At 40.3% G+C, this 26,372-nt stretch overlaps 1 protein-coding gene across 1 annotated transcript in view; it reads left to right on the plus strand.

Annotated features, from left to right (window-relative positions):
* LOC134062528 (organic cation/carnitine transporter 2-like) overlaps positions 1-26,372 on the plus strand; it is a 39,376-nt gene that overhangs the window by 8,298 nt on the left and 4,706 nt on the right. The window contains exons 2-9 of the mRNA XM_062518559.1: positions 4,611-4,714; positions 4,947-5,101; positions 9,344-9,515; positions 11,368-11,494; positions 21,341-21,441; positions 22,165-22,379; positions 22,596-22,778; positions 24,829-24,964. Coding sequence (XP_062374543.1) covers positions 4,611-4,714; positions 4,947-5,101; positions 9,344-9,515; positions 11,368-11,494; positions 21,341-21,441; positions 22,165-22,379; positions 22,596-22,778; positions 24,829-24,964 — 1,193 coding nt within the window. The remainder of the gene's footprint in view (positions 1-4,610; positions 4,715-4,946; positions 5,102-9,343; positions 9,516-11,367; positions 11,495-21,340; positions 21,442-22,164; positions 22,380-22,595; positions 22,779-24,828; positions 24,965-26,372) is intronic.

Genomic DNA, 26,372 nt, shown 5'->3' on the forward strand with positions numbered 1-26,372 from the left:
CGGATGTCTCGCTCATGTGGGAAAGGGACTATAATATTAGGTTCAATACATTTTGTTTATTTATTTATTTTACATGCTTTTGTTTATTTATTTTACATGCTCATTTACATGCTATATTTATTGTATATGCTTAAACAATTTATTACAATTATTTTTAATAATGATATACATATGCAACACACTCTTCAGATGTAAGGACTTAAAAGCCACCTTTCCTGCTGCACCAGTCTAATTAATTTGGAGTGCCAGGGACCTCCTCAAAGCCCGCCCCAGCATCCTCTTAACAGCATCTTTGGTGGTTTTTCCTCCCAAAATAGCAAGTATGTTCACCTGAAATGCAAAGACCAAAATCACAATGGCATAACTTCCAGTCAAACATCTTGGCTGTTTTCAGCTTAAAGGGATAGTTCGGGTTTTAAGACACGAAGTTATATGGGTTCCCCGTCAGCAACGTTGTGCATCAGCACTGACTTACCCCGCAACAGCGTCCTGTGAGCCGAGATCCAGCCGGTTTTTGATGCTGAAGAAAGTAGTCCGGCAAGTTTCTGGGGTCACGAAAGTAAAGTGTTTTTCTTCTCAATACCATATGCGTTCAAAAGAGTGATATATTTGCACCACAAAAACGTTGTCCAGGAAAAATTCAAACCTCGTTATCACTTACTTATTTTTCGCGATTCCTATCACTGCGCGCTACTGACAGCTGGACAACGTTTTTGTGGTGCAAATATATCACTCTGTTGAACGCATATGGTTTTGAGAAGAAAAACACTTTACTTTCGTGACCCCAGAAACGTGCTGAAGAAAATAGTCCGGCATCAAAAACGATCAAAAACCGGCTGGATCTCGGCTCACAGGACGCTGTCGGGGGGTAAGTCAGTGCTGATGCACAACGTTGCTGACAGGGAACCCATATAACTTCGTGTCTTAAAACCCGAACTATCCCTTTAAGCTGTTTTGCTATTTCATGCACAACCATCAAATACAGAGGTATATATGATGACAAAAATTGACAATATGTCATGTATCAAGCACACAACGCTCCACTTGGGAATGAGATTCAAGTTTAACAACACTCAAAGAGTTGAATAACGTGGCTCTCAATATATGATGTCTGTTCCCCAAAAATGTAGTGGGTGAAAAGAGATGTGAAATGCGACAGTTGTTTCAGATAACAATGGCTACTCACATGGTCTCACTTCTCAACACCCATTCCGTGATTTGAATAGTATTTTTGAATCAGTGAGTAAGTCAACATTAAAGCAAGGCAGAGCCACATTCATTACGAGAGCCAGGCTAGGACTTTTATGCCTACAATAATCACATGAAAAAACATTTAAAAAAACAGACATACCAGTTGATTTTTCAGGTCCGCATCGGATACAAGCCGCCTCTCCAACTCGTCCAGGTCCTCAACATTACTCAATGGCATGTTGTTGTCCTCCACGAGGCCAAGATCTGCCGCACCACCACCACCTAGCTTCTGCAGCATAGATGTGTTCACAGCCACCTGCTGCTTTACCTCCTTCAGCTCCTCCTCAATTGTTCGGAAGTGCTGCAGAACAAGTCTGTAAAAATCTATGAATCAAAAGGAATAGATTGGAGTTGGCATGACACAAAAAGTAAAGATGCAAAGAAGTTGTGACAGACATTCATGGCTTGTTTCTCCCTTGATATTGGTGCCAGATTAATGAAAATGCAGTTCTACCTTGCTGGGGTGTTACTGGCAGCGTTGTGAGCGAATTTGACAGAGGTGTAGGTCTGACTGGTAAACTCTGTTGAACAGATTAGAAATGAAAAGGCGTATTTGGTGAGATGATTACTGCAATGGCAGGGTTCATACAAAAAAATTGAGCTGAATTTACTACCTTTTCACTACCATCAACATCTTTTCTACTACAAAAGCAAAAGGTGAAGAGTAATGTAATGCAATACCTTTCCAAAACACAATAACACATTAAGAACAACAGGATTTAACAAAGAACAAAGCTATACTGGCATTTGAACAGGGGTGTGTAGGCTGTCAATAGGCATTGTATTTACCGGCATGGCTGGAGTTGATGAAGCTTGCTGGGTGGTGTTGCTGGCAAAGGTGTAGTGGTCTGACTGGCAAACTCTGTTGAACAGATTGGATATGAAAAGACGTGTTTAGTGAGATGATACTAGTATTACTAGTATCACTTAGTATGACACCTGGTACATGCTAACTAACTAGCGTCTAAAGTACAACCACTTCTAAAGGATATTTCCACTTAATTTTCAGACAAACCAAGCAAGGGACCACATGTACAGACTCTACAAATACTAACCATGATATCCATTTTTTTATTTAAATGACTTGAAAGAGATCGTCAGGTGTAAATGCACCATACAGTAGTGGCCAGTTCATTCATTCAGATGCTGTTACATGCTAACTAGCGCCTAGAGTACAAACACACTTCTAAAGGATATTTCTACTTAATTCTCAGACAAACCAGGCTAGGGACCACATGTACAGACTCTATAAATACTAACCATGATGTCAGTTTTTTTATTCTATTCTATTTTGTGGGCAGCCGTGGTGTACTGGTTAGCGCATCGGGCTTGTAACCGGAGGGTTGCCGGTTCGATCCCTGACCAGTCCACCACGGCTGAAGTGCCCTTGAGCAAGGCACCTAACCCCTCACTGCTCCCCGAGCGCCGCTTGTTGGGCAGGCAGCTCACTGCTCTGGGTTGTGTGATTCACCTCACTGTGTGTTCACTGTGTGCTGTGTGTTCACTAATTCGGTTAAATTGGGTTAAATGCAGAGAACTGAATTTCCCTCACGGGATCAAAAAAGTATATATTCTATTCTATTCTATTCTATTCAAATAACTTGAAAGAGATCGTCAGGTATAAATGCACCATGCTAGTGGCCAGTTCATTCATTCACATGCTGTTACATGCTAACTGGCGCCTAGAGTACAAACACTACTAAAGGATATTTCTACTTAATTTTCAGACAAACCAAGCTATGGACCACATGTACAGACTCTATACTAACCATGAGGTCTGTTTTTTTTATTTAAATTACTTGAAAGAGATCGTCAGGTATAAATGCACCATGCCAGTTCATTAATTCAAGATGCTGTTACATGCTAACTAGCGCCTAAAGTAAACACTTCTAAAGGATATTTCCACTTAAAAAAATTTTGAAAATTGGGCCGTTAAAGATGCCGTTTCAACGTAGTTTGAGAAGGAAAGGAAGGAAATTCGTTGGAGTTCTCCTCATCATATTTTAATAACAAATAAAGCTAATTTCCCTCAAGGCTAGCCTATAGGCTACTGGTAGTTCTAACAGAGAGCTCACACCCAAACATTTTTTTCTGCCCGTGACATGATGAATGAATGAATCATTTCCAGGTGCCACTCTAATCGCTGTAAATGGATTAATGCAACACAACTCCTCGTCCAATTTTCAGTTTGCATGGAAATCATTGGTATAATTGCCTAGGAGATCTACGTGCGGCCAGCCTGACTCTTCCACTCGTTTTGTGATAACTAGCATTGTTTACTACTGTTGTTGTAGGCTACTACGTGTTTACTACTGTTGACTACTGTACTAGTAGACTTAATGGAACAAGTTCATGGAAAACTAATGCTTGTGCAGAACGTTTCGTTAATAGGTTATAAAATAAACTAAGCCTAGTTTGCCTTTGGACTGTTCAAGAGCTCCATGCTGGTGTGTTATCTATATATGATCAGTTTGGAAATTGTCCTTCTGTTTATTCTGTTCTGTTTATTCAATTACCACCTAGGAACCTCCACCTAATTTAGCAACCTACATAGCAGAGTATAACCACTATGAATACCCTATGATAAACCTAACAGCTATCTCAATTACCCTTGCAACAATATAGAAATCATCGCAATCACCCTAGTTAACAAAGACCACTTTCCATTCAATTCAACTTTCCATTTCCACTTTCTCTCCATCCATTTACTTCCAACTATGTATTCCTTCATGAAACGGTCCTCCTATCAACATCCATTAATCTACCTATACATCCATTAAACTATTTGTCTATCAACATTCATTAAACTATCTGTCTTATCAACATCCATTAAACTGTCTACCTCTACACAGCCCTTAAACTATGTCTATTAAACTATCTGCCTATCAACATTTATTAAACCACGTCAACCTAGCAACCATATATGTCTTAGCAACACCTAACTCTCAATTACCTATTTATAGATCAGTGGTAAATCCTCATTCGCTCAGTTTTACCCCATCTCTCTTTTTTTATATTATTTGTGTTAACTACAAATTATATTGTACATTTCATTTTTGGCATTTTCATGCACTGGTAATTCCTTGGAATTGCATTTCTAGTTCAGCACTGATACTCGACTCAAATATGGGGAAATGCAAGTTCAATCACAAATGGCTAGAAAGGAATGAATATTCTTGGTGCCTGGAAGCGCTTATGAAGCTGGCTGCATACATTGGCTACATCAGTGTGTTTACTTGAAAATATTACTGTTTATTACCACTTTTGATTGTATTTCCATGGTATGTTTGGTCTTAAATTTCATTTAGAAGTGGTATTAAAAGTGTGTGTGTGTGTGTGTGAACTTGATGGCGTTTTAGTGGGATCTGGTGTGTGACAATGAGTACAAAGTACCGCTCACCAGTTCGCTCTACTTTGGAGGGGCACTGGTGGGCACTTTCCTGTCAGGTCTGATGTCAGACCGGTAAGTAGCCTATGCAGTTGTGTGTATTTCATTAATTTATTTTTATTCATTCATTCATTTGTTTCTGATGTATTCATTGTGCTCCGTTATTGTAATGTCTTGTAATGTCTGTCTGATGCAACAGTTTCCTTCTATCCAACACAATTTTCTATGGGAGACAAATAAAATAACCTTGACTGACCACAACCTTGACCTCCCTGACCCTGAAGAGTCATCTCTTGCCCTCCACCAGACTTGGCAGGCGACCCATGCTCTTTGTGATGATGGTCGTCCAGACGGTAACCACATTTGCTCAGATCTTCTCGAACAGCTGGGAGATGTTTGCTGCCGTCTACTGTCTCTTTGGGTTTGGCAACATTGCCAACTATCTGATCGCTTACGTTCTGGGTAAGAGTTGTGCGCCTCGGCCACGCAACCACCTCACTTCTGCAACGCTCCCTGGACTTCCCATGCCGTTTGTAGGAATACTGTACATTTTAACCCTTAAGTAATCCTTGGTGTGTGTGTGTGTGTGTGTGTGTGTGTGTGTGTGTGTGTGTGTTTTCTACATTTGCTCATTTACTCCTTTTGATTTGACGTCACGTTTACACAGGAAGGACTCAGGTTCAGATATGAGTGTCAGATTGTGCTCAAAAAAGGTCATTATTAATAGTCCCGAAACAGCTTCCACAACCCTGAGGGGTTTCAGAAAAAGAGCAAAAACACAGGAGATAGTCCACTTGAGAAAAAAACTGAAAAACGGCAACTGAACTCGCCGGAGGTTGCAGGGGAAAACACAGAATCCAATCCTTCCTCTGTGCAGCAGGTCAGTCTTCATTCACTGGCGGCAAAAACAAAGGCAGGCAAACAGCAAAAAGCCAGGCAGAGGTACCAAATCTTCAGACGGGCAGAAAAGGTGAAGCAGGTCGAGGTTAAAAACCAGGCAGGCAGAAAAAGGCAAAAACTCACAGCTCAGCAGGTACGTCGCACTCCAGAAGAGACGGAAACGTTCTGACAATGAGGCAGACTGACAAAGGGGTTCACCCAGCCTACTTTTAACCCTTAGATGCATAGGCTACCAATACCTACACTCTTCCATGAGTGGGGTCAAAAATGGCCTACACAACATCCTAAATCTGCACATTCTTTAAACATCCTAAAATTATCTCAACATAGGTGAATAGGGTAACATTTTTAACTTAGAGATATCTTCATGAAACTTTACCAGTTGAATATTCATATAAATAGGAGAAAAAAACGTATTGCAAGTTTTCTGTATTTATGTTTAAATATGCTAATTAGGTCATGTCTAATTAAATATGCGCTGATTTGCATATGTGACCCTGTAAAGCGGAACCAGTCGTTTCGGTAACATTTATTAAATTAAGTTATTGTGCTCACGTGAACGGCCATAAACTAAGCTTTCCAACGATATGTATATCGAGGGTATTACACAAACTATCGCTAAGATAACCGCATCCAAAGTTGACATGGTTCTCCTGTCATGATATGCCAGAAGAGGAGAAATCACCTTTTTAAGCGGCGAGTGCACAACGGGAATGACAGCAAATGTGTTGAATCTTCGCCGGGTGTAACAGTCAAAACGTATGTTTTTCCGTGAAATGCGTTCACGATATGAAACTGTAGACTGTATACAGTCGAATTATGCGAAAACGTGCAATTCAACATTTTAACCCAGAAGTTTGTTATTGTTGATTTTCTCAAAATAACGTGCGCAAAACGACTGATTTCGCTTTGAATGGTCACATATATGTTTTGATGCGAAGAATCTGACCATTGGAAAAAGCCAGGTTGAAAATTATTTTTTTGTAGTGTTAATATATCAAATAAAAAAACATTTACAGAGGTGATTATGAATATCTTCTTTTGTTTTCCAGTAAATCAGAAAATACTGCCAATTGGCTGTAAAAATGGATTTTCGCCCTATTTTTAGGCATAAAAAGTCATACAAATCAGGCCAAGAACGCTATATCAACAAATCCCTCTGTAAATATTGCTTGGTGAATTCTGCTTCACAATGAGCGGACATCGAAGAATCAAAAAACGACGTCGCTATGAACGCTTGGCCGTCACATTATATGATGATACTTAGATTTATGTTGTTGTGTAAAAATAGCCTCCAGGATGGTGAGACTGCTGACATGAGATGTGATAATCAACAGTAAATGTATACCTGACTGCCACAGTTGATAAAAATCAAAAGATCCTAGGGTTAACTTTTGAAATTCCATAGAAAATGCTTGGGGTAATTTTTGACCCCACGTATACGGATCGGTGGTATTGATACAAAACATGAAATTACTTTAAAAATATAACAATTAGACACAAATCCAAATGGCCTCATGTCAAAGACAACCTATTTGAGGAATACATGGAAGGTTGAATGAAAAAAATGTAAAATTAAGAAGATACTGCAAGAAAACAACCTCTGGGGTCATTTTTGACCCCACTTATGCATCTAAGGGTTAAAGGTCAACTGCAGAAAAATCATCTACCTTTCTAGGAAATCCATGGACAACACTCATTGTCTGCCGAATGAGTGCTTCTGAAAAAATGTAATACAGTCACCATATAGTCACCTTATTTCCACGGTGTAGGATAGTAAACTTCAGCTGTAAACTTCAGCTTAAGTTAATAGCCTAATATTTGAGGAAACTGTAGCCCTACATGACCGATGAGCAAGTAAGCCAGGCAGTCAACGGCCGTTCTGGACTTTGCCAGTCCATCCCTGCCACTGATAAATATCACACTGACTGGCTAACCTATGTCCACAACTACCCCTTTCAAGGTCAACTGCAGGCAAATCATCTGCCTTTCTAGGAAATCCAGGACAGCACTCATTATCTGCCAAATGATATACTGTAATATAGTCTTATCTATGGGTGCCTTTCATTCGTCTTTTTAATCTATCCTCCCTTCCTTCCTCGGTCCTCGTTCGCACTGATCTAGATAAAGAATGATTGGGCGGCAACAATGGGATAGTCTATCCAGTGTTAGTTATAGATCGGTGGGAACGAGCTGGAGGATAAAAAGACGAATGAGAGGCACCCATGGCATCTCTACACGCTATCACTGCTCCAGATCCCAGATACAGATCATACAGGAAATCATCTTCCTTTCTGTCCTTAGCGTTTTTGCGCCACCCTGCGTCGGGTGCTCAACAGGGCCCTAAGAGTGCAATGTCATCAAGTGGTGGTGGTGCTGTGTTGGCGTGGTGGTATAGCTGACCTCAACGCTGTGGTATAGCTGTGGTGGTGCTGTGGTATAGCTGACTACAACGCTGTGGTGGTGTGGTGGTGTAGGATCTCCCTCCTTCCCACACCACAAAGCTTCATTCTTAGACCAATTCACCTTTGCAGATGATGCTCTCTTAAACACTGCCAAAGACTGACGAACAGAGCACACATCATTGTTACAATAACAGTCACATTGTCTGCATATGCTGAGAGTTTCTTTCTCACCCGGGATATGAAACATTCCCCAAACCCAAAAGCCTCTAATGTGCTAAAAAGAAAACAGTACAGCTGTTCAAAGGGTGAGCTCCCGGCATGGACGGCCTCCCTACAGACTTTTATAAGGTTTTTTGGGAGATGATTGGGAAAGACTTTCTTGAAGTGCTGCCGGAGTGGCCCTGACACTTCTCCAAAAGTGTAATGTACTGTACTCTATCAGATATGCGTTAAAGTCAAGAATATTCAGGCCCTCTCAGGAATGAAGGAGTCGAGATGGGTTTTTATTCTGGGGCCAGGCCCTTCTCTGAAAGGCAGTTGGTAGTGCATGTACAAGAGTCCCATTCAAAGGTGAATGGGGGGGGGGGGGGTGGCAGTATGGGTGTCACGGAGGAACAGGGTGGAGGGGGCAGGCCAAAGCCATCGATATAACAAAGTGATAGCAAGACCTTACAGTGCAGGACACTGTAACGACCGGGCACATGAAACTTGGTGGGCATGTAGCCCCAGTAAACTTGGTGGGCGTGTAGCCCCAGTAGAAAAATTTTGTTTGGTCCCTGGGGGCCATTCCATCCCCGTGCTAGCCCCGCCGAAACCCCAAAAATGCCGTTTACCCTAAATAACTGACTGAACCGTGGCACCAAGGATGACAAAATGTTTATGGTATGTTGGTCTCAAGAGCCCGCATCAACTTACCTTATATCCAGTCATTTGTGTTTGGCACCCCCATGGTAAAAAAAGAAAATGCAATATTTTATTGCTTCAATTTCCCCTATTTTCAGATGAGATGTTATGCACCAAATGTCATGTGTACAATTATCCTGACATCCTCTGAAAGTATGCCAAGTTTTGTGGAATTTGATCCATGGGGGGCTATAAAATAAATTAATTTATGTGTACATACACGTGCACACACACACACACACACACACACATAAATACACATACACACACACACACACACACACACACACACACATAAATACAAATACACACACACACAGACACATACCTACACGCACACGCACCAACACACACACACATGTACATAAAAATGTACGCAAACACGCCCACGCCCATTCTTTTTGACTATCAATAAAGGAAGTTTCTTTCTCTCTCTCTCTCCCTCCCTCTCTCCCTCTCTCCCTCTCTCTCTCTCTCTGTCCTGTGTGTGGTCCAGGCTGTGAGACCCTGGGGCCAGCGGAGCGCGTGGTCTTCAGCTCCATGGGCGTGTTCATGAGCTCGGCGCTAGGCTCCATAGCCATGCCGGCCGCAGCCTTCCTCCTGCGCCAGTGGCAGTGGCTCGTGGGCGCCATGGTGGCGTCTGGACTGCTCTATGTTCCGCTGTGGTGGTGAGAGAACACTGATAACGCTACATGGGACCAGAAACGAAAGTAAACAGACACACACACACACACGGGGGGTATTCACACCTGCCTTGTTTAGTTCGATTAAAACGAACTCAAGTTCGTTTCTTGCTTGGTTCGGACCTTTTTGACTGGTGTGAATACAATCACTCGAACTCTAGTGCTGACCAAACAAGCGGACCGAGACCCAGCTGAGGAGGTGGTCTCGGAGCGGTTCCTATCGAACCCTGGTGCGGTTCGTTTATGGTGTGAAAGCAGACCGACCTCGATCCGACCCAGTTACAGAAATCTACCTTTTTTGGATTTGACGAGTTCCCGTAGTTTTTGCGCATTATGGGAAATGTAGGATAGCTCCGTGACGCACAACAGCTGTAAGCAGCAGTGGGCTAACGCTGTTTTGCCAACAATAATTTGATTTTGCATCTCCTACCCGTTTCGTCTTCCGTAGGCCTGCTGTTAGCATGTTGGACACACATGAGAGCTCTTCTCAGCTGTTTTGTTGCACGTCTTCGCCGTTGCAAAATTACGAGCATGATATTGTTAAACTTGCATCAAACGGTCTTGACGCTCAAGCACTTCTGCAAAGCTGTAACTGTATAAACTATATTGCTAGGATAATAACGAGTACAGTACGCAAACATAGTATTTACGTGGGCCAACTTTGACTTTGGCTTCCTATTCTTCACCCCACCTACACGTTTACCAGCCAATGGTTGAACAACCTAAGCACATGTGCTTTTGTTTATAAATTCTGGTCCGGTTGCAATTAATCACGGTGTGAAAGCGAACCGCACTAAAAAAGAAAAAAAGAAAAAAAAATTGGTCTGGACCAAATAAGTGAACTAACGGACCTTCCTGGTGTGAATACGCCCACACACACACACACACACACACACACAGTGACCACGGCAGCAGCAAGAATCTCAGTAGTACTTTGAGTTGATATTAGGGGTGTCACATTCATATATATATATATATGTACAGTATATGAATTCAACATTTTAGTCATGTGACTTTTATTTTGAAACCAATGCTACCACGAAAAGAACACAGACATTACACAGGCATGGACATGAAATGAAACAACACAGAATTATCAGATACTTTGATTGATTCAGCACTCAAGAGACACAAGGTGTTCACGGAACATCTATGCCTTGAAGAAAGCCTAATTTTGGACTGTGACTAGAATGTCTTTTTAATTGTTAAGCTGAGTAGCGTTAGCGTTGAGTAGAATTAGTGTTAACTGACGCGAACAAACAACAAAATAAAAACGTACAGAGATTTCATAGTAGCATGAGAGGCTTTGAGTTTGGTTGATGTGTTTTTTCAACTGGCTGCAGCTTGAAGTTAGAGGAGATAACACAGTTCAATGTGTGTTTTTTTGGTCTCTCCGCATGCATGCTGCATTTAACATTTGGTGTGGCTGCATAATGGATTCTACATTTAATTTCTAAGTTGAGATCAACATGCAATTTCAATTCATCAAATAAAATCTTATCTCCAGTGCAGGGGTAAAAAAAATATTATCTTATCTTATCTTAAGGAACTAAGAGCAGCTTGCTTACCCTGCACCATGATTTTGTATTGGTAATGATGAATTTGCTTTCATCATCAAAGACACAGATCTGTCATATTTTAGGGATTCCTTTTGTCGTGGTGTATTTAAAGTGTTTTTAAAAAGCCGCATGCCATGCATTTGTGTTGTTGGTGTGAAAGGGCAGTACTTTTGATGCTTATGTGAGGGTTTGTTGTTGGCTTCTTCAGTAAGAATCCATCAGTAAGGATGAAAGCTTAACCTAACCACCCCTCTCCTCTGCTCTGCTGCCTCTGCCAGGCTGATCCCAGAGTCGCCCCGCTGGCTTCTGTCTCAGGGGAGGGTGGAGGAGGCTGAGGCCATTCTGAGAAATGCAGCCAGGATGAACAAGGTTACCGTTCCCCAAGTCATCTTCACACCTGATGAGGTAAGCCAGTCTTGGATAATCGTCTGCTTTCCAGGGTCATTCAGGTGGTGGCCCTTCTAATCTGAGTTAATGATTTAGGGGAGATTACTTTTAGTCTGGAAAGATAGGACGTAGTTCAAGTAATGTTTATTTGGCACACAAAGAGTGTTAGTTTACGACTAGCAGAATGTGAATCTGGCTGGCCATGGTTACAAAATCAGAAAGCAAAAAGGCAGTAACTGCCAACTGAAAAAACAGAAAAAAAATGACCTTAAAGTTATCCTGCTGCCCAGCCTAAGTAGTTAGGTGTATTATTGGACATGTGGAGGTTTTTTTAACTTTACATTAACTTATTTTTGGTAAATATCAATCTTAAATATAGCCGCAAGCGGCGATGGCGGGCCCGAGCACCTGCGGTGCGGACCCATGACATTTCGGAATCTAACAAAGCAACACGTACTTGTTGGTTTGCATGTGCATGAGCAACACACATGCCCACCAAATTTGGTTAATTTTCATCAATGTATGTGTCAACCACAGCAGACAACAAGCTAGGTGGTGCTATAGAGTCCCTAAGCCACACCCTAGGCCTAAGCTCTGTCTCTGACTAGCGAAAGCAATAACACACAAGCCCGCCAAATTTGGTTCAAATTTCGTGAATGTATACGTCAACCACAACAAACAACAAACTAGGTGGCGCTGTAGAGTCCTTAAGCCACACCTTAAGCCAGAACTCTGTTTCAGTAGCGGCAGCAATAACACACAAAACAACCAAATTTGGTTCATTTTCGTAAATGTATGCGTCAAATACAACTGAAAATGTGCTAGGTGGCGCTACAGAGTCCCTAAGCCACACCCTAGGCTAGAGCTATGTCTCTGACTAGCGATAGCAATAACACACAAGCCCACCAAATTTGGTTCATTTTTGAGAATGTATGTGTCAACCACAACAGACAACACACCAGGTGGCGCTATAGAGTCCCTAAGCCACACCCTAGGCTAGAGCGCTGTCTCTGACTATTGATAGCAATAACACACAAGTCCACCAAATTTGGTTCATTTTTCGTGAATGTTTGTGTCAATCACAGCAGATAACGTGCTGCAAGGTGGCGCTATAGAGTCCCAAAGCCACACCTTAGACCAGAGCTTTGTCTCTGACTAGCAAAAGCAATTCCACATGTAGCTGCCACATTACATCCAATTTAAAACCTTTTTTCTGCCTATAACACCAACTTCCTGTTTCTTAATAAGACATCATAATTCAAACCTTCGCCATTTCAATAAACTTCGAAAATTCAAAAATCTGGTCGCAATTCCTCTTGAGCAACCCCTCAAGATCATTTTCGTACTTGTATGACATGATTTCGATAAACCGTCTGGGAGAAGTGTTTCAAAATACATGATGTGCAAAAATCATAATCATAATCATAACTCAAATTCCTCTAAGATTCACTATGTAGTTTAAATGTAAAACTTGTTCAGATTAATACAACACACATGCCTACCAAATATGGTTAATTTCCATGCATGTATATGTCAACCACAACAGACAATGCGCTAGGTGGCGCTATAGAGTCCCTGAGCCACACCCAAGGCCAGAGCTCTGTCGCTGAGTAGCATTACCAATTCCACACATAGCTACCAAATTTCAAGAGTTTTAGAGCATGCCAAGAAAAAAGGCAAAACGTGGCCCAGAAGAAATTTAATCTGAGCAAAAACAATAGGGCCTTGCACCTACGGTGCAGCCACTTCAGTGGCCGCACCTCGGTGCCAGGGGCGTGTCTAGGGGGAGGCTGGGGGAGGCAGTGCCTCCCCAAAGATAACCTCTGCCACCCCAGAGAAATTATCTGCGACGGGCGAAAAATGGAAAATGCACACCCATACTTCTCTGTTGGATTACTCACGAAGTTCTAGTCATACTTAAATATAGTGTCACTTGTTGACAGAGCACGGTCTTAGCTTTCTGATGGTATTAAGAACTTGCTGTAATAAGGGTTCGCGAGAAAATCAATATGAATTTAGGCAAGGCCTGCATTAACATTCGCATTATCTGCGAAAAGTGCAAAATGCACACCAATTCTTCTGTATTGGATTGCTCACGAAGTTCTAATCACACCGATATCACATGCATATCACCTGACAGAGCACGATCTTAGCTTTCCGATGATATTAAACACTAGTTGCTGTAATAAACAGTTCGCGAGAAAATCAACCTGAATTTACATGAAATGTAATCGTTTTTATTCCATCTCCACAACCTCGGTAAAATATCTCAAGCTCTTCGTTCAACCTACACGTGGCAAACCATATCAAAACAAATGGCAGACCTTACCAACTACGAGGCTATAAAGCATTAATTTGTACAATAAGCCATTCCCGAGTAATCCAGCTTTTAAATTGCAGGCAGCACATACACAGGTCTCCAACTTCGCTCTGTATGTAATAGCACCCCACAATAATCACTGCATGCATATTGTGCTCTTCTTGGTTTTTTTTCGGGTTTTTTTTAACGTTTATTTAAACCACATAGAATCAACGCATTGCTTCCACATATTTCTATGCATTGTGCCTATTTTAGACTAGCCGAATATCATTACTGAAGCCTAATTACTCTCACGTTCTCTTAAAGTGACAGGCACTCAATGACATTAAAGATAAATGTAAATCAATATGACAATCATGTAAAATGTGAGTCAAAATAAAAAAATCTATATGAAATAGTCAACTTAATATAACTAATTACGCATAGGCTAGCCTATCATAATGTAAACTTAATATGAATTTCAAAATGTTTGAAATACAAACAAAGCCACCTTTTCACTGAGTGTGTTGGGGGAAGAATATGCCTTGTAATGTCTTTGATCTCCACTGGTGTGGTGGGACTCCCAAATCAAATCAAGAAAGTATCAAAATTATTAACTTATTATCAGTATCAAAACAATTGTGACACACTAATAGTCTTATGTATTTTTCATGTCGCCTGGCTGATGCATGATAGATAGATAGATAGATAGATAGAATGGCTACAGATCATCTATGATTCTGTATACCTATTATTGTATTGAATGTGAGTTGTATCAGTCACAACGCCACTACAAATGATATTGGGAAACCCATACATTTATTCACCTGGTTTAACAACTACTACATTGTTTAGTCTAGGGCCTAGACTATGGGCCCTGTGAGTCTGCCAAGTGGCCATGCGCTAAAAGATTGTGCTTTTTTTGTTGCCACCCCAAATAAGCCAAATGCCCCCCCAAAGATTGCATCCTGGTAACCCCTCTGCTCGGTGCTCGGGCCCTAAATATAGCCGCAAGCGGCGATGGCGGGCCCGAGCACCTGCGGTGCGGACCTGTGACTTTTTGGAATCTACACTCTAAAAAATGCTGGGTTATTTTTTCAACCCAACCGCTGGGTTGAGCCTGCTGGGTCATTTTATTGGGTTGTTTTAACTCATATTGGGTCATTTCTGTAACCCAGCTTGTTGGGTCGCTAGTACAACGCTGCTGGGTTGACCATTTAGGACTGTGCCCCTCCTCTCCCCCACCTGATGTGGAGCACACCACCCAGCACCTGGGTGACTTTAACACAGCTGCATAGTTATTTGAGATGGTTGAAGAAAAAAATCGGTAGACATATTCTTTCAACCGTCCAGTCCAGCAGCTGCAGCCAACAAATGCAATGGAAATCAGGCGATTTCGGAAGGTATGTATCTGTTTTTAACTTCTTCTTTTTATAAAGAAATCCAGACGGATTTTAAAAGTCCACCCAGAGACATACCCTTTGTGATATGAATGAATATTCTGCCTGACGATTTCATTTAGCCAGCTAAGCTAGGTTAACATTAACTTACCATTTCTGTTCATGTTAAATCTACACAAAGACAGACTCATAAAAAAACAGTTCTGTGTTCACTGGGTATGAACCGCCGAACAGAAACAAAACAAACTTTTACAACGAACTAAATTTAGCATAACAGCTGTAGTAGGTAATGTTAGCAGACAAGTAACAAAATTATGCTTCCTGGTGCAGCTGAGGTTTATCAGCTAATGTAGCTAATACAGCAAAGTAGTCTCTGCCCAACACACGTAACTGACGGTAATAATCATGGCAAACAACATCTTATTAACTCATTTAGGGTAGCTTCATATTATAGCCATGTAACTTATTGGGTGTATTTTGGTAGTAGCGTTACACACACCTTGGATTCACTGACTGAATAACGTGCTAACATTGGCTAGCTAACGTTAGCATCGCCACTACTGAAATTACGTTCCATGTTTTGTATTACCTGTATTAGGTTTAAAACAACGCCATAATAGTAGGTCTCCTGGTGGATTTTTAATGTTTGTCAACATCATTCATTGATAATGGTTCATGGAAGTCTTGATATATAGCTCTGTAAATAACTGATTCTTTTTTTTTCTTTGATTGACAGGGCTGACCCCCGAAACGGACCGTGGAATCTGCCTGCCTTCATGGAAGTAACCTATCACAGACTGTTCAAAAATAAAGAAAAGTATAAAATAAATAATCATGTCTAACTGTTTTATTTCATTGCATGGCTATTCTTGCCCATTTCTCATATAATATATTGTCTGTATCCAAGCTGTCAACAAAATGTGTGACTTTAAGTTTGGCTATGTAAGTCAAGTAGGGGCTTAGCCTATTTTAAAAATGAACCATTGGATTTTTTTGGGATTTGGTTTCAAATATAACCCAAACATTATGTAAATTTAACTAAACATTCATGTCAAAATAACCCAACACATTAGTTAAAATATCAACCCATCCGCTGGGTTAAATTTAGTAACCCAATTTGCTGGGTTAAGATAACCCAATGCTTTGTTGGACCCCATTTTACTCAGCAGTTGGGTTGAAAATAACTAAATTTGGGTTGTTTTTAACCCAGCATTTTTTAGTGTGTAACAAAGCAACATGTGTGGGTTGGTGGGCATGTGCATGAGCAACACACATGCCCACGAAATTTGGTTATTTTTTGTGAATAGATGTTTCAATCACAGCAGACAACGCGCTGCAGGTGGCGCTATAGAGTCCCTAAGCCACAACCTATGCCAGAGCTCTGTCTCTGACTAACGATAGCAATGACGCACAAGCCAACCAAATTTGGTTCATTTTCGTGAATGTATGTGTCAACCTCAAACTATGTTCTAAGTGGCGCTATAGAATCCCTAAGCTACACCCTAGACCAGAGCTCTGTCTCTGACTAGCAGTAGCAATAACAGACAAGTCCACCAAATTTGGTTCATTTTCGTGAATGTATGTCAACCACAACAGACAACGCGCTGCAGGTGGCGCTATAGAGTCCCTAAGCCACACCCTAGGCCAAAGCTCTGTCTCTGACTAGCGATAGCAATAACACACAAGCTCAACAAATTTGGTTCATTTTCATGAATGTCTGTGTCAACCACAGCAGACAATGCGCTAGGTGGCGCTATAGAATCCCTAAGAAATACCCTAGGCCAGAGCTCTGTCTCTGACTAGAGATAGCAATAACACACAATCCCACCAAATTTGGTTCATTTTCGTGAATGTTTGTGTCAACCACAACAGACAACGCGCTGCTAGGTGGCGCTATAGAGTCCCGAAGCCACACCTTAGGCCAGAGCTCTGTCTCTAACTAGAGGTAGCAATTCCACATGTAGCTGCCAAATTACATCCAAATTCTAACCTTTTTTCTGCCTATGACACCAACTTCCTGTTTCTTAATAAAACGCCATAATTCAAACCTTCGCCATTTCGATATACTTTTGAAATTCAAAAATCTGGTCGCAACTCCTCTCGGGCAACCCCTCAAGATCATTTTACTGCTCTTATGACATGATTTCGATTAACCGTCTAGGAGAAGTGTTTCAAAATACATGATGTGCAAAAATCATAATCATAATCATAACTCAAATTCCTCTAAGATTTACTGTGTAGTTTCAATGTAAAAGTTGTTCAGATTAATACACATATGCCCACCAAATTTGGTTCATTTTCGTGGATGTATGTGTCAAACACACATACACCTCGGCACCTCGGTGCTCGGGCCCTAATAACAAGTTGAATGTCATGGAAATAATCAATAAAAAACGCAGTTACTGCCTTCTTGCTTTGTAGGGCAGTATACTCTGCTACAAGTGTCTGTTGACGTTTCATGTTGTATCTGTGTGGGTGGTGTGAACATTCTTGTTCGTGTTCTTCCTCATATAGGAGTTTTTGTTTTTATCTACGTGCCTGATGGCCTGTCCTGTGCTGCTGTTGTCTCCTTAAAGCCTACCTTACATTGACAGACTTTGCAAAGATTTGGAAAAAGATTTTTGAAAGACTACAGTCTCAGACCCTCTCACATCTAAAGACAATTCATTGAGTTCTTAGTCACAGTCTAGTCACAGGCCAGTCTCAGATTAGGATTTTGCAAAGACTGTGGGTCACTATTTACAAGACTGCTGCTAGATTCCTTCAAATTATTTCCATCGTGCACTAGGCTACACGTCATCATCAACAGGAACTCACATGATAGCCTACTCATATCATAGTATTTTTTTTGCGTTTCTGCAGCATTGTTTGATGTGTGACATCACTAACAGATATAGAGTTGTTCTGTCACGTAGAATAGCCAACTAATAAATTATAAGAAATGAAATAACAAATAATCATATAGGCTACAGCTGTCGCCTATTTTGCCCCTTCCTGTTTCGTGTTCGACTATTGGTTTAGAGGTCACTATTGGTTTTTAATGTTCACGTCACTATTTGCATGAGCCACGACTGAAAAGACTTCCGATAATATCAAACATGTTTGATACTGTCGTAACGGCAAAACTAGAAAAAGACTGACTCCAACGGACTTAAAACCGCTAAGATTGGCACCTACACTAAACGATTTAAGGCTGGCTTACATTGCATGATTTTGGTCTGTCATTCTCTAATTCAGGGTACATTCCATGTCAGCAAAAAAGCAAAATAGCGCTGTCCTTTCTCAGTGGAACATTAAATGTCTCAATATAGTATATTAATTCAGTGTTACATATCTGTTATCTGCAGAGCTTAAACATTAACTGTTTTTGAGTTTTTTAAATAAAAAACAGGTTTTTACTTGAGAGTTGGTCAACTATGTTACGGACAAACAGGGTGTTACAAAAAACATTAAATTCAGTCTTGCACTTGAAATGAAATGCAATTTAGAAGGCTCTTGAGTCTATTTCTGCTACACATACAATAGTTATTTTAAATTATTTTTAGAACCAACCTTTTTTTAAAGATGAATATGCAATGCATGTATAACCGTCCTTATGGACGAGGATATTTTTCATTATAAATCTCCATTTAAGCTATCTTTCATCATTCAAAAATATGTTATAGTAAAGTCCAACCTATTCAAATAAGTAGAATGCTTAAAAATGTAAGAAACATCAATATTGGCTGTTTTAACTTTAAAAATCAAAGTGTAACCTAGGTGACAATGAAAATCACACGGTTGACATTATAACTTAGTTGACTGGACATACAGTATTCTTAACCATGGACAACATTTTATTCATGAGACAGAATTTAATTACCAAAGTTCCTTTTGGTGAAAACCTCTTATTTTAAATGCTAAATTATTAAACAATATACATAATTCCACAGAGAATACATTGAAATGCACACTAACAAAACTTTAATTTCACAAAGACTTGTGACATAAAATCATCCTTTTTGTATTCAAAAATCTGAAATGAGTTAAGTAAAATAGTATATCTATATAAAATGTGTGTATATTTAAAGGTCCAGTCGATATAAATGACATAGAAACAATTAATTATCACAATATTCCATAGATCACTGATGTAACTTAGTTGACAGATAGTTGAGCTCCGGTGTAACTTAGTTGAAAAATAGAGCTGACCGTAACTTAGTTGACCGTAACTTAGTTGACAATTTCCATATTTCTTCCCCATAACAGAAATGGTGGACCTAGCCTAGCTAACCACATGTCATTTTTTAGAGCAGGTTAATGGAAGAATTCAACACAAAATGGAATTATAATGAATAAAACTTTTTTAGTCATGATAATGTACATAACATAGTTGATGGTTAATAATACGGGCGTTGACAATATGCTTTTCTACATCAAATATTCAAAAAACTGAGAGGAGACACGCCATGGTGTGTTTGAAATGACCACCGCAGAGGAAAATGACATCACATGGTGCTGGTCACATGGTCTTGGGACAAACCATTTTTGAGTTACCGGGGGAGGTTTTGTTTGTAACATAGTTGACCAACATTTTGTGGACATGAATAAATTATATTATTTTAAGTATTTAAATACATAATTTACATTTTAAACTATTATTTTCCTTTAATATTAAGACTTTTGAAAAAGATTGCACAAATAATGTATTTATTTCAATGGTTTTAATGGATGTTTTTGGACCCTCAACGTTCTCACATTGAAATCGGACATGGACAAAACTGTACATTTAGGGCTATAATGACACATTTTAAGCTAAATGAAGAATATATCTCACATATTGTCTATGTGATGGTATTTCATGAAGCAAGTATACAAACAAAATGTTATTTGTTTGAAGAAATTTGATTGTATAAGTATATTTAACATCAGTGGACATGCAGTGTACCCTAAATTATAGAATCACCCTTTTAACAGTCGGCGACTAAATTTCCAAAATCGGGCGGAAATCTTGGGAGTTGTACTAGAATCACAGCGTGCTCCCGTCATCTAAAGCCAATTTTGGAAATTTAGTCGCCGACTGTTAAAACAGACCAAAATCCTGCAATGTAAGCCAGCCAGGTGTCTTATTTTTGCGTCTTTGTTTTGTGTTTGTATGTGCTTGTGTAAAATATATCTTATTATTCACTTGGCATGTGGCCAAGCCAATTGATGATTTCTATAAGATCTTGCCAAAGGACTACAGTTAAAGATTAGTTTCTTAGCACTGCCACATTTACAGAAATTAATGTGTGTTGTCCTTAAAAGAGAATAAATTAAGTTAAATGAAGTACTCAGTAAGTTCTGAAATCCAGAGATTCATATAGATATATAAACACAACAATAATAAAAATATTACTTGATTACTAGGGAACTGAACAGGCAGTTACTGTGCTGCAAACCAGAACAGACTAAGGTTCATGAGAGAGCATCAGAAGACCATTCTGGAAAGCAGGTCTAATCACATCCGATTGTTGAGCGATAACTTTTATTCTGCCAGAGATTCAGTGATCAGCAAATTGGTAACAGTTTAAATCCAGTTAACCTGCTTTGTAAATTCCTGTTTTGTAAATTACATTTTATCATATGTTTTATACAATAGCATATGATACGTTTTACACAGAATTAAGTATTGAACTTAATTAGCAGTCCAGACAGATACCACTGCTTTGATTATAACTTAAAGATTATAACTTTTTACACTGTAAAAAAATGCACTTAAACTACAGCTAAAATCTGACAGCATTCTGCCATTTTCCAAAAAAGAGCTGTGAAAAAAACGGTGTTTTCTTTAAGCCAGAGAGGACACTTTTTCAGTAATTTTCAGTTATGGATGAAGGCTTATTTATCATTTTTACATCTGTGTCAGAATCAACGTTACCACTCGATATCGTTCGATAAGACTTGTTTTTCGCTGTATCCTTCTTATGTTCCACCATTGAGCCCTTGAGCAAGCGGAAATGCTTTAGGTAAACTGGCCCTTATAAGAAATTACATAATTATGTACTGTAAGTCACTTTAGACAAAAGTGTCAGCCAAATGAATGAAGAACAAATAAGCCTCTGCTAGAACCTTGTTTCTTCAACTAAAAAATGCTGTCCTTCTTTCCCTCTTTTAAGTGTCAGATGTGATTATCTACCTCAACAGATTGAAAACTTCCTTGGAAATAAAGAGAAAACATACTCAATTCTTGATGTGCTGAGAAGCATCAGTGTCTCTTCAGTGGTGGGAATCTGTTCCCTCTTATGGTGAGTTTAAGCAACTACACACTGGAGAATTGTTTGAACTAAAGCAGGTTTCTAAGGGATATTCCGCCAGTTTTGGGAAATAAGATCATTTTCCACCTCCCCTCGAGCAAAACAATAGATATTTACCTTTTCCCAGTTCATCCAGCCATTCTGTGAGTCTGGCAATACAACTTTTAGCTTCAGTCTAGCATAGATCACTGAATCGGATTAGACCAGTAGCATCATGCTTAAAAGTGACTAAGATTTCTGGTAATTTTCCAAATTAAAACGTGTCTCTTCTTAAGTTAGAAAGTGCAATAAGACCAACTGAAAATTAAACCTGGCGTTTTTCTAGGCTGATTTGACATGGAACTACACACTCATCTGGCGAAATAATCAAGGGAAGTTGCAAACGTAGGCCTACAATGGGCGCAGTGATATCACGCACTACTACTGCTTGTTACCTATGGGGACTATTTTCAGATATCACTGAGGGGGGTGGATTTGCTTTTAAGGTACAACATGATTACAGCCTGACCGATATACAGTCCCCTCCATAAGTATTGGAACACATGCTAAATTTGACTATAAAGAGGAGTATAAAATCCTCTTTTGGAAATTGATTTCCTTATTATTATTATTTGTATTATTGCAGATTGGATGCAGATTGGATCTTGCATCCAATGGTGTGGACATCTCATCCGAAGCCATAGTGAATGTGTGTAAACGTGTGTTGTGTTGTAGGATGGTCATCATCCTTGGCTACAGCTGCCTGATCCTGAACACCTCAAACCTGTCTGGCAGCCCCTACCTCAACGCCTTCTTGTCGGCCGCAGTGGAGGCGCCTGCTTACGTCATTGCCCTACTCCTGCTAAAGTTCTGCTCCCGCCATGTGTGCCAATCCTCCACCCTGCTGCTAGGGGGCACTGTTATCCTCTTTATACGTTTCATCCCCGCAGGCAAGAAACAGAGTGGACAGATGATTGGGCAAACAGTCAGATGGACAAACATTCAACCTCATTATCAGTCATCTACAGTATCAACGATCCGTTGGTTTTGTCTACCTGTCTAGATACAATATTTGATTGATAGAAGATCTCTAAGACCAATTTGACAATTTCACAGTCAGCACTGTGAACCTCCCTACAGCTCCCATCTGTGTTTGGGTTTTCCAGACTTTCCTGGCCTGGCCATAGCTTTTGAGATGTTGGGGAAGTTCGGCATCACGGCGGCATTCTGCGTGGTCTACTCCGTGACCTCGGAGCTCTTCCCCACCGTGGTGAGGAACACGGCCATGGGGATCTGCTCCATGGCCGCCCGCGTCGCCTCCATCCTCTCCCCCTTCATCATTTACTTGGGTGAGTAAACATCCTCAGGTCATCTGGTTACCACAATGACTGAGATACTTAAGCAATAAGCCCCGAGAGGCCGTGCGTTATACTGTAGGCCTATAATCGAACAGCTAAGGGGCGTTGTTGTAAAACCCCCTTAGCTGTTAGATTATAGCCTACAGTATAAAGCACGGACTCGAGTGGCTTTTCTAAAACGGTTACCACGTCGATCTAGCAAGATTTCATGAAACAAATGCACAGCAACGAAAAAGTCATAGATAATCATTCTTCCGCCAAGAAATATATTCCCTCCATATGAATGGTTGCCAAGCAACAACAAGACGCAGCCACTGCTAGTTTTGTGCTAGCGCATTATACAGTGCCCTCCAAAGCACATGCTTAAAGTTAAATATAAAATCATCTTTTGGAAATGTATCTTAATGCCTTAGATGAAACAATGAGTAACTATTCAACCTTTAAGGACATTCATTTTCTTTCTGAATGAATAATGTATTGTAAATAAATAAATGTTTTCCTTAAAATACAGGGGGTCATAAGTATTGGAACGCCCATTTTTATTTTTATTTTTAAAGGCCAGTTATTTCATGGATCCAGGACACTATGCACCCTGATAAAGTCCCCTTGGCCTTTGGAATTCAAATAACCCCATGTCAACTTAACATAGCCTACTAAGAGTTGGGCATGAATAACTGAATGTCAGTTATTAGCTGTTAGCTAATTAGCTGATTTCATTCTCATTGAGCTCAATGCCATTCAAACCAGCTAATTAGCCAAAAGATAATAACTGACATTCAGCATGCCCAACTGAATGAACAGAACATGCCACAACTAAGCCGCGGATGAAGTATTTTTCGTTGATCACGCAGTACAGAGCTAGCACGGGCAAGAGCTACAGCCAAAAATCGCAAAGGGCATAGGCTACAAGCACACGCTTTCAAACTCACATTTATAAACCACTAACATTGCTCAAAATAGCGCCAAACCTCGTCAGTAGCTTGCTCTAGGTGTCTACACATAAAACAAAGCACCAATCAGTCTGTAAACATTGGAATAGTTTGTAGGCTACGCGAGATCTCACACGGAAACATCGGAGCTATTGCCGGAAGGGACTAGGCCTACTGATTGTCAAAAGCGCATTTTAAAACCACTAATATTGCAAAATGCAATTCTACCGCTCACTCTAACTCTAGCCACTCCCCTTCTCACTCTCACTTACTTCACCATAGAAAAATGCCCTTTGCTGACAAACTCATGTGTTGCCATTCATGGAAATTACGCTGTCTCACTAAAACAACGGACCGTTTCAAGATTGTTGGATAAACATGCTGAGTCCGACGCGACACACATGCACCCATGTTGGTAACCAGGCTGTTAAAGTAATGTAACGTTGCATAGCCTACTCATCAACAACCGCGGTTGCCTATCGCCTTAGCGATTCCGTTGCCTGATCAGGATGCTGCTGCAACAATATGCCGACACACACACGTCGGTAGCATTCTGTTAAAATGCACATTTAAAACAGCCGCTCTAGACTCTATATGGACATCGGCTATGGGTATAACATTCACTCAAACATCACTTCCAAGTTAATATAGCACTGGCATGGCCATGCTCATGCGGTTAGCTTTATAATTTCCCAACAACAGCAAAAACGCACGGGTACGTAATGTGTCTAATATTGCCATTAGCTGCAACAAGCGCCTCTCCCCTTCACCTTTTTACGCAAAGCGAGTAAAACGCTTTACTAACTGCACTGGCCTGATTCTACATCATCGCCAATCTAACATGATCTACCTGCATCAACGTAATTGGGCAACAAGTTTTTTGGAAAACATTGTTTGTACGGGCACTGCACTAGTAGATTAGATTAGTCAATATTTCTTGGGTAACTTCCCACTGTTTGGGTAACTTCCCACTGCTTGGAAAACACACCACTTGGATAACTTCACACTGCTTGGGTAACACCACACTGTCTGGCATTAGGTAACCTTCATAGAGTTTTCCACACAAAACAGACCTGTATGACCTAATGCATGACCTCATTTTGTCCTTCCAGGGAAATCTCACAAGTTTCTGCCTTACATTATAATGGGAAGCCTGGCCATCTTTGGAGGCCTTCTCTGTCTCCTGTTACCTGAGACATATGGAAAAGTCCTACCAGAAACCATCACAGAAATGCAGACCATGAAAGGGTAAGAACTCGCATATCTGCTAAAATGTAATAAGGACAACTGATAGTAATTATATAGTCCTAGTCATTATACATATGATTAAAATCACCAGTGTAAAATGTTAAACAGAGATGCTAAGATCCCCAAACTCATTTGAGTGAATTTAAGAATACAACTGTATATAACCCCCTTTTTTTTTTTTTAGAGTAATAACCCTGCTGAAAAAAAACCCAGCAAGAAACCAGCTTATGCGGGTAGCTGGTTTTAGCTGGTCTTTGCTGGTTTTCCTCCAGCTATTGCCTATTACAAGCTATTCATGTAGGCCTACTATTCTAGAATCATTTTATCTCAGTATCAAGATAATTTGGGCAGGTGTCATATAAGGAACTGGAATCCATAAAAATTATGCACCATGCCATATGGATCCATGGACCCATGGACTGTATGGCTAACTAGGAGAGAGATAGTGGTTGAAACCTGAACCTTATCACTATTGTATGTAGTGCACTTGTAAAACCATTATTTTTCCTGGATTTCCTAGAAGTACAGATGATTTACCTGCAGTTGACCTTGAAAGGGGTAGTTGCAGGGCTCTGAACCGGTTCAAGGAACGAAAACGAAAATGGGAAATGTGCGGGAAATGAGAATGTTTTTGTCATTGGACATACAATAATGTGCATGAGTGTTAGGATGATTATTATTCAATGTTTGCAGGTGTATGCGTGTTTAATCCTGAATTTTTTGGCCCTTGGCTTGGCATGCTTGACATAATTTGGCCCTTGGGCCAAGCTATTTGGGACCCCCTGGTGGTGACCAGTATTAACACACATTATGAAATACAACATTTAACATTTAGTAATATAATATTTTGAAGATGTAGGCTAATACTTCAGATTACAATCATACAGGAAGAACTACCCTCCTTCACACACTGCTCTTTTCATGTTCTGCCATGTCCATGTAAGGACCTGGAATCCATAAAAATTATGCACCATGCCATATGAACCCATGGACTGTATGGCTAACTAGGAGAGAGATAGTGGTTGAAACCTGAACCTTATGTAGTGTAGTATGTAGTGCACTTGTAAAACCATTATTTCTCCTGGATTTCCTAGAAGTATACAGTAGGTGATTTACCTGGAGTTGACCTTGTTGTGGACATACTGTAGGTTAGCCAGTCAGTGTGATAATTATCAGTGGCAGGGATGGACTGGCAATCTGTGCGTTCTGGAAAAATCCAGAACGGCCGTCGACTGCCTGGCTTACTGGCTCATCGCTCATGTAGGGCTACAGTGTTATACAATATTATTACATATTATTACATATTATATAATTATACAATATTATACAATTACTTAAGATGAAGTTTACAGGCCTATCCTACACCGTGGAAAATAAGGTGACTATACCTTCACATCTACTGTATCTC

Source organism: Sardina pilchardus, chromosome 17 (assembly GCF_963854185.1).
Source record: "Sardina pilchardus chromosome 17, fSarPil1.1, whole genome shotgun sequence".
NCBI classification, from domain to species: domain Eukaryota; kingdom Metazoa; phylum Chordata; class Actinopteri; order Clupeiformes; family Clupeidae; genus Sardina; species Sardina pilchardus.